The 15,177-nt window shown below is 37.1% G+C and overlaps 1 protein-coding gene and 1 long non-coding RNA gene across 5 annotated transcripts in view; one reads left to right on the top strand and one right to left on the bottom strand.

The window, feature by feature from the left end:
* Positions 1 to 2,508, top strand: part of Scn7a (sodium voltage-gated channel alpha subunit 7) — a 78,400-nt gene extending 75,892 nt beyond the window's left edge. For all 4 annotated transcript variants that reach the window (XM_052725234.1, XM_052725233.1, XM_052725231.1 and 1 more), the window contains one exon: positions 648 to 2,508. In XM_052725234.1, the coding sequence (XP_052581194.1) occupies positions 648 to 1,711 (1,064 nt within the window). In that variant the 3' untranslated portion in view covers positions 1,712 to 2,508. The remainder of the gene's footprint in view (positions 1 to 647) is intronic.
* LOC128101831 (uncharacterized) overlaps positions 770 to 15,177 on the bottom strand; it is a 246,304-nt gene continuing 231,896 nt past the window's right edge. Inside the window, exon 13 of the long non-coding RNA XR_008215208.1 lies at positions 770 to 873. This is a non-coding gene — a long non-coding RNA (uncharacterized LOC128101831). The remainder of the gene's footprint in view (positions 874 to 15,177) is intronic.

Here is a 15,177-nt window from a genome sequence, read left to right as displayed (position 1 = left end):
TTCTGGTCAGCTGTGATTTCAGAAGTATCTTATAATGACTGTAGCTGAAGTTTTCTCCAGTCCTGCCTGGTCTGCAGCTGCTCAGACCCAAATAAACACACTGACACTTACATTAATTAAAACTGTTTGGCCTAATGGCTCAGACTTCTTGCTAGCTAGATCTTACACTTAAATTAACCCATTTCAATAAATCTATACCTTGCCACATGGCTTGTGGCTTACCGGTATCTTTATATCTTGCTTCCTCTGTGTCTGGCTGGCAACTCCTGACTCAGCCCTCCTGTTCCCAGAACCCTCCTCTCTCTTTGTCCCACCTGTACTTCCTGCCTGGCCACCGGCCAATCAGCACTTTATGTTTTAACCAATCAGAGCAACACATTCACAGCATACAGAACAATATCCAAAGCAGATGACAATACAGAAAAATGTCTCCTGAATTTGATACATAGCCTTGTCATTGGTACAATTAATATTTACCTAGCCCAATATTCGATATGCTGTTACATGAGATAGGTTAATTTAAGTGATAGATTGGCAGAAGATTCATGAGCCTTAGAAAACTAGATTACTTGCAAAATAAGTTGTTTTCTATTTATAGTTGCATTGGGATAATTTTGTTGCCTACTTTTATCTCTTCTCACACTAAGGATTGTTGCTGCCTTTGACAGTAGGACAGTACTTGGTGCCTCCTTCACTTGTGCAACTGATACTTCTCTCTCGAGTCATCCACATCTTGCATCCTGGGAAAGGACCAAAGATGTTCCATGATCTGATGCTTCCTTTGATGTTGTCACTCCCAGCATTGCTGAACATTAGTCTTCTCATCTTCCTGGTCATGTTTATCTATGCCATCTTTGGAATGTACAACTTTGCCTATGTTAAGAAAGAAGCTGGAATTAATGATGTCTCCAACTTTGAGACCTTTGGAAGCAGTATGCTCTGTCTTTTTCAAGTTACAATATTTTCTGGTTGGGATGGCATGCTGAATGCAATTTTCAATAGCCAATGGTCTGACTGTGATCCTGATAAAATTAATCCTGGCACTCAGGTCAAAGGAGATTGTGGGAGCCCTACTGTTGGGATTTTTTATTTTGTCAGTTACATCCTCATATCATGGCTGATCATTGTTAATATGTACATCATGTTAATCATGGAGTTTCTAAGTATTCCTTTTAAGAAAAAAAACAGGACCTTGAGTGAAGATGACTTTAAGAAATTTTTCCAGGTATGGAACAGGTTTGACCCTGATAGGACCCAATACATAGACTCTAGCAAGCTTTCAGATTTTGCAGCTGCTCTCGATCCTCCTCTTTTCATGGCAAAACCAAACAAGGGCCAACTTGTGGCTATGGATCTCCCCATGGCCGCTGGAGACAGAATTCATTGCCTTGACATCTTACTTGCTTTTACGAAAAGAGTGATGGGAAAAGATGAGAGAGTGGAGAAAATCCTTTCAGAGATAGAATCTGGATTTTTGTTAGCAAACCCTTTCAAAATCACATACGAACCAATTACAACCACTTTGAAACGCAAACAAGAGGCAGTTTCAGCAACCATCATCCAGCGTGCTTATAAAAGTTACCGCTTAAGGCAAAATGACAAAAACACATCAGATATCCCTATAATAGATGATGACAGAGAGGATCCTGCTTCTAAAGGTGCACATTCTGACAAAATCGAGGAAAAGACATCTATCCAAACCCAGATCTAATTTCATTTCCCACTTGTGCTTTCTTCACATATCCTCCAAACACAAAGTTTAACTAAGTATGATTACTGATCAGAGAGTAGAGAAAATGATTACATGTTTGTCGATCCACACATCTCCACACCAAACTCATTTTCATGTTCAGTCTGCCCAATGCATCTAAAGTAGGTTACTGTTGTCATGTGGCTATTTACCTTTTTCTATATGGCTTGTCTGTTGTTGCCTCTGGTGGAAGATGAGTGGGAGGAAATGAGGAAAAAAACGGCAGTAAAGTTCAACAGCCAAACAACTTACCTTTTCTATTTTATATGTAATTTTACAGGCTATGTAGCTACTCCTGGAGCTTATTTGCAAATATGTGATACTTCCTTAAAGTGAGATTGTGCTTCAGAAACAGAGAAACATTGCATTACATCACAAGCATGCATAAATAAATGCTACTGGCTGTACGGGAAAATGCAGTTCTTCAGAAAGTACCTTTGAGTCCAGGTCACAGAGATTTTAGGCTAATTTACAACACATATTTCTTGAACGGTTTGGCTTGACACCTGTTTTTGCTATTCTTTCTTCTTTCCTTCTTGGCCTTTTTGTATGTTTGGTTGGTTGGTTTTTGTTGTGGTTGTGGTGGTGGTAGTGGTGGTGGTTTGACAACTGTTGTTTAGTTTCAGACAGTGGATGCTGACACTGCTTCCTTGCTCTTGGGCTCCTGGTTCCTCATCTCTCTTGGAAGCTCTGCATGAGGTCCAGCTCAGCAACTGATTAGATTCATAGAGCGAGATGCATAGAAGGAACTTACTCTCTGAGCCTAACATTTTCTGTATTTTCTTCACATTTATACCTTTTTTTTTTTTTTTTTTTGGTTTTTTCGAGACAGTGTTTCTCTGTGTAGCTTTGCACCTTTCCTGGATCTTGTGCTGTAGACCAGGCTGGCCTCGAACTCACAGAGATCCGCCTGCCTCTGCCTCCCGAGTTGCTGGGATTAAAGGCGTGCGCCACCACCGCCCGGCCACATTTATACCTTTTTAAAGTACATATTTACTAAATAGATACAATAGAGATAAATGTTAATGGACTAAAGCTTCACCTTATTATAAAAACCTTATTAAAAAATATGTATTTTTTACCATTTATCCATAGCAGATGCATGCTGTCATATAAATGAGAAGAGTCGAAGGCAACCAGCCTGTCTAGGAATTTTCAGTGTCCTGACCCTTAATTAGGAAAGTGGTCACTTGAAAGTTTTCATTGCACTTTGTATTTCTTGTATCTTAAAAAGGAAAGTGATCCTTAAAACAATAAGGACTATGAATTAACAGACAAAAGTAAATTGGTATTTTATAACATCATTACATGCAAATTAGATTTAGTTGCTCATTTACCTTTTACCTTCTTATTGTTTTGTATTTTGTCATACATATAAGTGCTCATGTAAATGTTTTATATTTGAGAATCTGTAAAATAACAAACATTAATTTTGACTACTGACATTATTATTAATATAAATAGTTGATTTTGACTTATTCATAAAATTGTTTAATTCCTTCCATGTAGTTTGAGAATCTGATATTTACTCCCTTTGTATGAAAACTGATTTCACTGTGCCTATGAAGTCCTCCAGAATTAGAAAGAAAATATATATTCTGTTGACTTATATAACAAGCTTTAAATGTGTTTTATGACACTCAATGCCATGATGTCCTAGAGATTGTATTTTGCAATGAACGCATGATTTTGAGCCTTAACTTCTGTTATCTGCTTCTGCTCCTCAGAAACTTAGTAACTTTACCAACATGCCTTGAAAGACCACCTAAGTAAATGTAATTTCAGAGTCCGATGGGATTTTTTATAAAAATATTTCCCTTTTACTGTTCACTCTCTGTCTTGTGATAGAGACAAGAGAGGCATGGAATGTTTAACTAGTGACTTGGTGACAACTGGTGTGTTACCTCAACTTCTCAGTTTTTTCATTCCTGGAAATGCCTTAATGTGGAAATTGCTGCAGATACTAAAACTGAATTATAACTTGCTTCCATAAATGCCATGATGACAACACACTGATTTGAGTTTGAAGATCATTTTGCCATTACTTATAAAGAATGGTGAGCAATAACCATCCAAAATTGCAGGAAGTTTCAATTCCGAAAGACTGTTGCCATATGTTCTACTTCTGAGATACTGCAGGAAATAATAAATGTCACTTGTTAAGCACACTTGGCTTTGTTTGTTTTTATATTATAATTTTGTAAGCCAGATTGGCAAATTTGATTAGTAAAATTTTAACAATAATATTGACATGGTAACTTATTCATTTGTTCGTTCCCATAACTCAAGAGTAAAAATCTCCGGGATACTTTTGGATCTCTAATGCTTACATATCAGTGTATGATCAGCCATCAAATCTGTGACAAAGCAAGTTGGGATTTTGGTAAGACTCGTTGAATTTGAGATTCATTTGGTATAATCTCTGAATTAGTCTTCTGTTCCACTAATCCAGGGTGCATTTTAGTTTTAATTAGAGACTTATCAATTGTAAGGGCTTTCTAGAAAACAATTTTTATTTCATTAGTTTTCCTGTTTCCTTTTCTCAGTTTTATTGATTTCTTCTATTATTGTTCAGATTGTTTTCTTTCTGCTCACTTTATATTATTCTGCTCTTATCTTTATTTTTCTACAGTAGAAAATTAGGTTGTTTATTTGCATACTTTCTTCATGACTAATGTGCTGTAAGAAAAACAATTCTTTATTTAGTTACTCCCTAACCTTCTAATATGTTCTATGTTTGTTTTCCTTCAATTCTATATCTTCTTTTTAGAGACATACAAAACTGTGAAAAAAACAAGTTTTATCTTGTGTTATATACAATATTACCCAATAAGTTCAGAACATGCATTCTTTTTGAAACTGGGTAATTTATCAAAACTGGACATCTTCTGGTCCATAAGATAGATCTTCATGAATTTCAGAGTATGGGTGTCACATAGATCATTTTCTCTGACCACAATGAAATTTAGATAAACATTAAAGGGGAAGTAATTGAAAATTGAGATAGGCACCTATACTCATGTGTACACACATGAGTGCACACACATATATATATATACACACACACACACACAACACAACACACACACACACACACAGAGTTAAAATAAACAAAATAAAATATTTTATAAATAGAACTATGGTAATTTCAATCCATTTGTTGGCCAAATACTGATCTATTTCAGCAAGTGCTCATAGACACTTGATAGCATGTGTTTTGTCATTGACGAATAGGGTGTTGCTATGGGATAATGCTCTTGTACACTGTAAAGATTTGTCACTCAAATTGGTTTAATAAAACAACGATTGGCCAGTAGCCAGGCAGGAAGTATAGGTGGGGCAACCAGGCTAGGAGAATTCTGGGAAGATGAAGGATGGGTCAAGGTGTCACCAGCCAGATACAGAGGAAGCAAGATGAGAATGATGCACTGAGAAAAGGTACCAAGACATGTGGCTAAACCTAAACATAGATAAGAATTATGGGTTAATTTAAGTGTAAGAGCTAGTCAGTAATAAGCTTGATTTACTGGCCAAGCATTTATAAATAATATTAAGCCTCCAAGTCAATTATTTGGGAAGCAACTGTTGGGTATTTGGAAACAGGCAGGCAGGAGAAAAACTTTCACTTACACAGTGTTCTGTCTGTGTTACAGTCTTTGTTGAATGGAGTGTTCTATGTGTGCTTGCATTCTTTGTTGAATGTAGTGTTCGTTCTGTGTGTGTTTGTACCCTTGGCTGAGTGGAGTATTCTGTGTGTGTTTCATACATTGTTGAGTGGAGTGTTCTGTGTGTACTTATATCTTGTCCACTTGCTGTGCTGTGCATATCTTCTGTGTCTTTGATGATTTTATATTTACTAATTTGGTTGGTTTCTGAGAGGGACATGTTAAAATTCTCATTGTCCTATTCTTCTTTTTGATGAATTTTGCTTAATCTTGAAGTTATGTTATTTGACACATGTATATTAAAGATTGCTATTTTGCCCTGGTAAGCTTTCTTTTTATCATTGTGTAATGCCCCTCATAATTGTTTCTTCTGAAATTAACTTCACCAGATGATATAACTAACTAGTGCTGCTTTTTTAGAAGTTTGGTTTAATAAATCTTTTCTTTACTTTTGACCATTTTTGTGCCAATTTCTTATGCCATTGAATTAGAAGTTTTCTATGAGAAGCACTTTGTTAGATTGGTGTATTCAAGCACTTGCATGTACCTATAGATCTATTAGCACTTAAGATTGACATTATTTGGTTTCTAGTTTTTTCTTCTATTTTTGTTTCTGCTTATCTTTTCTTTTTATTAAAAGAATTATATTCTGATATAACTTTACTGAAAACACACACACACACACACACACACACACACACACACACACACACACACACACACATATATATATTCTGATTACATTTTCCCCTCCCCCAACTCTTCCTAGATCCTTCCACCTCTCCACCCAACTCCACATTTATAAAGTGTTTCTCAGCCATTTGTGTTTCATATTTTGAGAACTCTCTGTTAAGCTCTACGCACATTTTAATGTGGTTATTTGATTTATTGATTTTTCACTTTTCTTTAGTTATGTATGTATTCCAGTAACTGACCCTCTATCCAAAGCATAATTTCTAATTTTGTGTCTTTGCAAAGAAATAGGCTCCCCTTCCCATATTTAGCACAGAGAATATTTTATTTAGTCTGATGAAGGAAAGATCATATTCCTTTTTTGACTTTTCATGGTATTTTTCTTTCACTATTGAAATTTGTCCAAACCTTACATATTTGTCTGGAAAATCCTGAAATTTCAAAACCTTTTAAAAGAGTACACTGTTTTCCTTTTTGCATTGTATTATAATTCAGTTTAAAAAGAAGAAACCAATTTTTCCTAGATGGTTGGAAAATGGGAAAGGATGGAGAAAGGTAAAATAAAAAGCCAAAGATATGAATTCATCATTACACCATGTAACCCGTAATACAAAGGTCTTTTTTTGCAAAAACCATATGGAAACTTACAACTACAGAAGCTTCCTCAAACATATACATATACATCTTTATAAAGAATTTAAGTGGAGTTACCCTATAATCAAGGTGGGCAATATCCTAACTATACAGTACAAATTAGCAAATAAAAACTTCAGTGCTAGTAATGGGTCATCATTTTTTAGTTGTTGATCAGTGGAGTTCAACAGATCTAAAAACATATCCCAGTATAGTCATTGCTCTTGGTTACCTTCTAGTCCTTGACAATAAGATCATTGAAGACACTGCACACTTGAATCATGCAACATTGGAAATCAAATGAGTACATCAGGATAGCTTTCATGGTGCCAGAAGGTACAAACCCTGTAAAACTGTAATAATGACTCTCCTGGAAAGATATATCTTCTGATGCAATAATGATGATATGAATGTTAAAGAAGTAACCAAACACTTTCTCATTGGATGTATGGACCATTCTGAGAATTGAACACTGTTATTAGTACTAAGAATGTGTGCCTAGATAGTCTGTAGGCCCTTGGGAAAATCTACTACTATTACTCTTCTAAATGAAAATAATATTAAACAGTGTCCTAATGATATAACATTATACCCATGGATCAATGCACCTTTCAACCCTCATTACAGAAGCTTCTTCTTGCAGTAGATGACAACACAAATACTCAAAGTGGTCAATCTACACAATAAGAAACTTCAGAGCACTCCACCCTAAGCAGAACGTCTATATCAAAGCTTTTCTTGCATGACTCAGGGGTGATTGAGGAAAAGAGGGGAGCATAAGGCTTGCAAGAGCAAGACTACAAGGAAACTGTTTTTCAGATACACAGGCTAGTTGTGCGTATGAAGTCACAGTGACTGTGATGTAATGCACAAGTCCCATGCAAAATCAACCCAGACAAAATCTAAGCATGGAAAGAGGGAAGTGACCACAAAATCCTACTCCTAACTGAGGATGTATTGGTGTTTGATAGCTGCTGAGAGAGGGAGAGTAAGTTTTCTTCAGGTGTCACAGTTGATAGGTCAACCATGCCCCACAGCAGATCTCACACACAGGAGTATTTTGGCAACCCAGTCTGAAAGACTTGATAGTGAAAGAGAGAACAGGAATTTGGCTGGTTTAGAATGTGAAGGTGGATCCAAGAAAAATTGAAGGAGCAAGTGAATAAGGTTAAAATACATTGTGTGGATTTCTCAAAGAATTAATAAAATGTTATAAAAATTATGGATTCATATCAAGATATAGCAAAAAATCTATCTCCTTTGAGGTTTTAAAATTTTAACTGACACATTAATTGTGTATATTAGTTTAATGAAACGTTGTTTTCCTATATGCCTACAATGTGAAATAAATGAGACTAATGAATAAATGTAGCTCTCAAATTTTATTTCTGTTTAATGAGAGTATTTTAAACACAATCTTTTAGCAACTTAGATATTTGAATTACATTATCATTTATTATACTCAGCGTTTTCTGCAGTATAGTTTTATAGTTTGTGCTTGCTGTCTAACCAAAAGTCTGTACCTTCGAGGAGCATCCTTGTTGCCCTATCTACTCCATATCCCAGCCTCTTGTAACCACCATTGCACTTCCTAGTTCTCTCCATTCATGTTCTAGGTGTCCCATGTTAAAGAAGCCACACTGTATTTGTCTTCATCTGTGTCGCTTATTTCACTCAACGTAATGTTGCCCAGACTCACGCACGCTGATAAAAGAATTTTCTTCCTTTAGAGCTGGATGATAGCCCACCACAACTATGCACAGTAGTACACTTACTCTACTCTCTTTCTAAATTCATCTGGCAGAGATACTTAAGTGTTTTCCTATCTTAGTTCTCGTGAATAGCATTGTAGTGAGCGCGGGAGTGCAGAAGTTTCCTTGGACATTTGATTCTTTGCCTGTGGATGCATATGAAAGTGAAAGCAGAGTCAAATAGTAATATCTATTTTTTAGTATTTTGAGGAATCTTAATGTACTGTTTTCCATCATGATAATATTTGCATTCCTACTCACAGCCCACAAGGATCCCTTTTCTCCACCTCCCCCCACAACACTACCTTTCATCTTTATGTTAAAAGACACTCTAGCGGTTATGAGGTGATGTTTGCATTCATTCCTTTGATGAAGTATTGATAGATGCTTTTTCATAAATTTTTTAACTAGGTTTATCATCATTTGTGATGTTCTCACTTGAAGTCCTTTGGACATTTTCAATAGAATGGTTTTCCTTCTATTATGTAGCCTACGTTCCTTATATATCTGCTAAGTATGGAGGAGTCAAAGAATGTTTGTTAAAAATTAACATTTAAATAAAAGCAAAACACAACACACATACACATACATACACACACACACACACACACACACACACACACACACACACATCTCTTACATGGACATCAAATTTTTCTCTCAATCCAATATCTTGGCTCTTCGGTCTAGTTACAGAATCCTTTGCTATGTAGAAAGTTTATTGGTGCAATCCCATTTGTTTACTTTTATTGTTCTTGCCTATGATTTGGGATCACAATTGTTTCAGGTCACTATGCACAGTGACCTTATTTTCAAGGAGCATGATATTAAAATTCAAAGTAACATTTTCTTATAGCTCACTCTGCTTTAGCAAATGAAAATATTCCCCTGCAAGAACATAAATGATTCACTAAAAGCACAGTTGCAAGAAGAACTTTTTAAAGTATTCCCTGTAGCCCTGCACTGCATCCACAGCTGCTTCCCATAACATTGAAAGACAGAAAAGGTAAATATTTCCTTGATTCCTCTGGAACTCCATAGGATTTGTGTGTATGTATGTGGTGTGTGTGTGTGTGTGTGTGTGTGTGTGTGTGTGTGTGTGTGTGTGTATGTGTGTGTGTGTGTGTGTTCTGTGTTTTGCTTTTATTTAAATGATAATTTTTAACAAGCATCCTTTGACTCCTCCATACTTAGCAGAAGAGGAAAACAAGAGTAAACATCAAGTATTTTTTTTCTTTTTTTTTTTTTAATTTATTTTGCAATACAATTCAGTTCTACATATCAGCCACGGATTCCCTTGTTCTCCCCCCTCCCATTCCCCTCACCTTCCCCCCAATCCCCCCCCCATTCCCATCTCCTCCAGGGCAAAGCCTTCCCCACAGACTGAGGTCTACCTGGTAGACTCAGTCCAGGTAGGTCTAGTCCCCTCCTCCCAGGCCGAGCCAAGCGAACCTGCATAGGCCCCAGGTTTCAAACAGCCAACTCATGCAATGAGCACAGGACCCGGTCCCACTGCCTGGATGCCTCCCAAACAGATCAAGCCAATCAACTGTCTCACCCGTTAAAGGCTAGGCTCACAACCAAAACATCAAGTATTTGTATGGTGATTTCAGGTGTGATCAGTTTTCATGATTTCATGGAATCTAAACATTTTCGCCTATTTGATTATGTCACTCTAAAACAGACACACCATTAATTCTTTTATCACTTGTATGTCAGTTTTTCTTGTCCTGTCTAGATGTCCAAGTGGTATGATAAATAAGAGTGTGAAAAATGATATTGCTTTTCTTGTTTCTGACCATTTAATAAAATGCTTTCAGCTCTTTATCATTAAGTGTGGTGTCAACTGCAATTTTGTCACATATTGTCAATATTCATTGCATCCCCATATATTCCTTTTGTACAATTTAATGAGTATTTTATGACACAAGGATGTTGAATTCTGTCAAATGTTTTTTCTGTATCTATTGAGTTAAGAGGATCATATTTTAAACTTTTGTTCTTTTAATGTGGTGTGTCATACAAATAAAGTTGATTCAACCTTGAATTTCAGTGATAAATTCCACTTAATTAGGGTAGATGACCATTCTAAGGTTGCTGGCATTTCATGGATGGATTTTACATTCTTTTTAATTGCAGACATTGATGTATAATAAGGTTTGTTTTACCTTATTTTTAAAAATATTTCCTTTTTATTGAAAATAGATATTTTTTCACATAATAAGTCTGATTATAGTTTCGCTTCTCTCTGTTCCTCCCAGTATCTACCTGTTCCCCTGCCATCTGAATCCACTTGCTTTCTATCTCTCTTTAGAAAACAGGCCTCTAAGGGACTAGAGGAGACTAGACTAGACTATACCATACTATACTATATTATACTCTACGATGCTATGATGAGACAAAAAATAACATATCAGAGTTGAACAAGACAAACAAACAGAAGAAAAATTGCCCAAGAGAAGCCATCAGAATAAAGACCCACTCTTTTGCACTTTTTCAAGATTTTCAGGAATCCCATAAAAATGCTGATTTGCCAGCTCTTTTGTATATGCAGAGGACCTGGTGCAGACACATATAGGCCCTGTAGATGCAGCCTCCATCTCTTTGAGTTCATATGAGCTTTGATCACGTTGATTTAGAGGACCTTGTTTTGTTGGTGTCCTCAACCCCCTCTGGCTCTTCTACTCTTCTAGATGTTATGCCAATTTAAAAAACAAATAAAAACAACAAAAATAAACCCCATAAACAGCAAGTTCTCTCACCTCAAAAAGTTGCTATCCAGTAGGGCAAGAGTCCATGAAGAAAATGATATAAACATATTTCAACCTTAATTATTAATAGAATCAAACATACTACAGTTGCTGTGTTGAAAGCACATTGAACTTGTCTCAGCATTTGACCACATCATAAACATCTGTATACAAATAAGGTGAAAATATATTTGACAGTTTCTACACCAATTCTTTTTCTTCTGTCACTTCAACTTCCAATTACCTGAATCTTTTCCTCAGAAAATTGCTTCCTTATTGCCAGAGCCAATACAGAATACTTACCAAGAGTACTGTTTCAGTCTTAATGTTTTCTAAGCTCCAACCTAGTAGAACTAGAGATAGCTTGCTTCTGAGGTGGGTACCATGCTGCTAGTATTGCAAAATAAAAATAAAAAAATTAAAAAAAAAAGAATTCCTGTCTACCCCTGCAATACTATCTCTTGGTCATTGAATACACCATGCCATATCCATATGTGAAAGAACTAGCAGGATTTGCCAAATAATTATTTTTAGTTCCTCTTTTAATCATACTTGGTAGTTCAAGTCAAGAAAATTATTTGTTCTTTCAACTGAGTGATATGTATTCAAATCAAGATAAACTCTGACATATTTAGGAGAAGTAAGATTCCTCAACAGGAATGCTAGTTTTAAGTAAAGGAGGTGTATTGTTTTAAGTCTCAGGAAATTGCAAAGATTTATCTCTATGATGCTGTTTTTCTTCTCTACTTAATCATTAAATATATTGCAATGTCCTCACATCAACTTTCTGCTCAAGAAAGCTCTGGGTTTAGCGAATCCATGCTAAGATTCTATTGAAATGTGCCCCCAAGTACATTAAGCCAGTGTCTGTGTGGTTCTCCACTGCAGCAGCATTGATGTACACAGAAATTTTCTCATAAAAAATGTATAGTTATAAACAGGTGGCCATTCCATGCTCTCTTTACTTAATGCTATTCCCAAATACATTCTGAGGAAAGTAACTGGATACCTTCATTAACTATTGATCTACACAGGAAGAAGGTGTGATTAAAAGCTTTGCAAGGAAGGCATTGATTGCATGTGCATTAGCTTGAGTTGATCTGCATTGTTCTCTGCAGAAAGCTGCTGTATATTGGAGCAATGATAAAAATGCAACACAAAGCCAAGACATAGAAACATTTTGAAGTTTCAGGAATCAAAATCCAGAGTAATACTCTAGAGAATGTAAGAAGCCAAAGAAGCTAGCATGAACCTACTTTATTATTGGATAAGTGATTCTGGAGCAGGGTTCAGTCCTGATGTGTGTCTAATGAAACACCTTGAAGGCTATGAATCCTTACTCATTTATTTTCTTAACACCAATGACAAGAAGCATTAAGTGCCTCCAAGCACCTTCCTGGGATAACTATTATGAGTCTTCAGAATAATTATATTTTTGTTATTGAAGATGAATAGAGAGCATTACTTTCCAATCAGAGAAATGTATTGGATTTTAAATATCACATCTTTTGTAGATGCATACCAATCAGCTTAGTTTGTTAGCATAGTTACCTAAACTTTTGCTACTATTGGCTAGGCTAAAAGCAGATGCTCCCATGATTAGGTCATACACTGCAGGTACAAAGAAAGCTCTTGGCCCTTTACAAGAATATTCAACAAGAAATGGAAATATGACATATTGTCCTAACCATACTATGAATTATTAAATACCATTTAAAGGTATTTGTCTGATTGCAATGTTGTCTGTGTGGTTCATTTTGTTGTGTACTTTTGTATTTTAATAACAATTGTACTTGATAACAATTTTTATCAATGTTTCCTCTAAAATATTAAGTGTGTGTGTGTGTGTGTGTGTGTGTGTGTGTGTGTGTGTGTGTGTGTGTATGTGTGTTATTTTCTCTTTGAGAGAAAATGGTTCATCTAGAAATTCTGGTCCTACATTGCTGAAGAGTTTTTTTTATTATTATTTTGCAATACAATTCAGTTCTACATATCAGCCACGGATTCCCTTGTTCTCCCCCATCCCACTCCCCTCACCTCCCCCCCAGCCCGCCCCCCATTCCCATCTCCTCCAGGGCAAAGCCTTCCCCACAGACTGAGATCAACCTGGCAGACTCAGTCCAGGTAGGTCCAGTCCCCTCCTCCCAGGCCGAGCCAAACAATCCTGCATAGGCCCCAGGTTTCAAACAGCCAACTCATGCAATGAGCACAGGACCGGGTCCCACTGCCTGGATGCCTCCCAAACAGATCAGGCCAATCAACTGTCTCACCCATTCAGAGGGCCTGATCCAGTTGGTGACCCCTCAGCCATTGTTTCATAGTTCCTGTGTTTCCATTCATTTGGCTATTTGTCCCTGTGCTTTATCCAACCTTGGTCTCAACAATTCTCACTCATATAAACCCTCCTCATTCTCGCTAATTGGACTCCCAGAGATCCACCCAGGGCCTAGTCATGGATCTCTGCATCCAGATCCCTCAGTAGTTGGATGAGGTTTCTAGCACGACAATTAGGGTGTTTGGCCATCCCATCACCAGAGTAGGTCAGTTTGGGCTGTCTCTTGACCATTGCCAGCAGTCTGTTGTGGGGGTATCTTTGTGGATTTCTGTGGGCCTCTCTAACACTTTGCTTCTTCCTATTCTCATGTGGTCTTCATTTACCATGGTCTCCTATTCCTTGTTCTCCCTCTCTGTTGATCCAGCTGGGATCTCCTGCTCCCCCAAGCTCTCTTTCCCTCGACCCTCGCCCTTCACTACCCCCACTCATGTCCAGGCTGTTCATGTAGATCTCATTCCATTTCTCTGTCATTGGGCGATCCCCGTGTCTTTCTTGGGGTCCTGTTTTCCAGGTAGCCTCCCTGGTGATGTGAGTAGCAGTCCAGTCATCCTTGTTCCACATCTAATATCCTGCTATGAGTGAGTACATACCATGTTTGTCTTTCTGAGTCTGGGTTACCTCACTCAGGATGATTTTTTCTAGATCCATCCATTTGCCTGCAAACCTCATGATGTCTTTGTTTTTCTCTGCTGAGTAGTATTCCATTGTGTATATGTACCACATTTTGTTTATCCATTCTTCAGTTGAAGGGCATCTAGGTTGTTTCCATGTTCTGGCTATTACAAACAATGCTGATATGAACATAGCTGAACAAGTGTTCTTTGTTAGACTTGTATTCTCCACTATTTTCTGCTCAATTTCTTAGTTTAATGCATAAAGAATATATATGCTGTAGACAGATTTTAAAAGGTCCTATTAATACAAATAAAAACTCAGGACCCAGGTATTGTGGTGAATTCTGAAAGATTAGAGAAGCAGAGCAAGCCACAGCCACCTTCACCTCAACAACTCCTCAGCCAATCCTGTTTCCTCAAACCGGAGGCCTCTGAGTCCTCATCCAAATTGATCTCAGCTGAACTGCTGCTAAAAGCCTAAAAGCTTAAAAGCCTCTAGTTCCTTGTCCTCACAACTTATATACCTTTCTGCTCCCTGCCATCACTTACTGGGATTAAAGGTGTGTGTCACCATGCCTCGTTATTTCCAGTGTGGCTTTGAACTCAGAGATCCAGATGGATCTCTGCCTCCCAAGTGATAGGATTAAAGGCATGTGTGCCTCCATTTTCTGGCCTCTATGTCTGTCTAGTGGCTGTTCTATTCTCTGACCCCAGATCAGTTTATTAGGGTGCAGATATATTGGGGGACACACTATCACCACAATATGCTAAGGTGAAGAGACAAAATATTAAACTCACAGCTGTCATAGTGTAGGGCATAATCACTATGGATTTGTTTATTCAGTGATGAAGTCTGAGTCTTTGAGACAACTTATGAAGGATTAACTATAATTGACATTGCTGTCTCACCAGAAAAAGAGGGAAAAAAAGTGCTTAGAAGAAATTTTGTTTAGACGTTGAACAGTAGAACACAGAAATATTAAATG

Source organism: Peromyscus californicus, unplaced genomic scaffold, assembly GCF_007827085.1.
Source record: "Peromyscus californicus insignis strain IS unplaced genomic scaffold, ASM782708v3 Scaffold_7__1_contigs__length_154581171, whole genome shotgun sequence".
NCBI classification, from domain to species: domain Eukaryota; kingdom Metazoa; phylum Chordata; class Mammalia; order Rodentia; family Cricetidae; genus Peromyscus; species Peromyscus californicus.
This window is presented reverse-complemented; position numbering and strand designations above follow the sequence as displayed.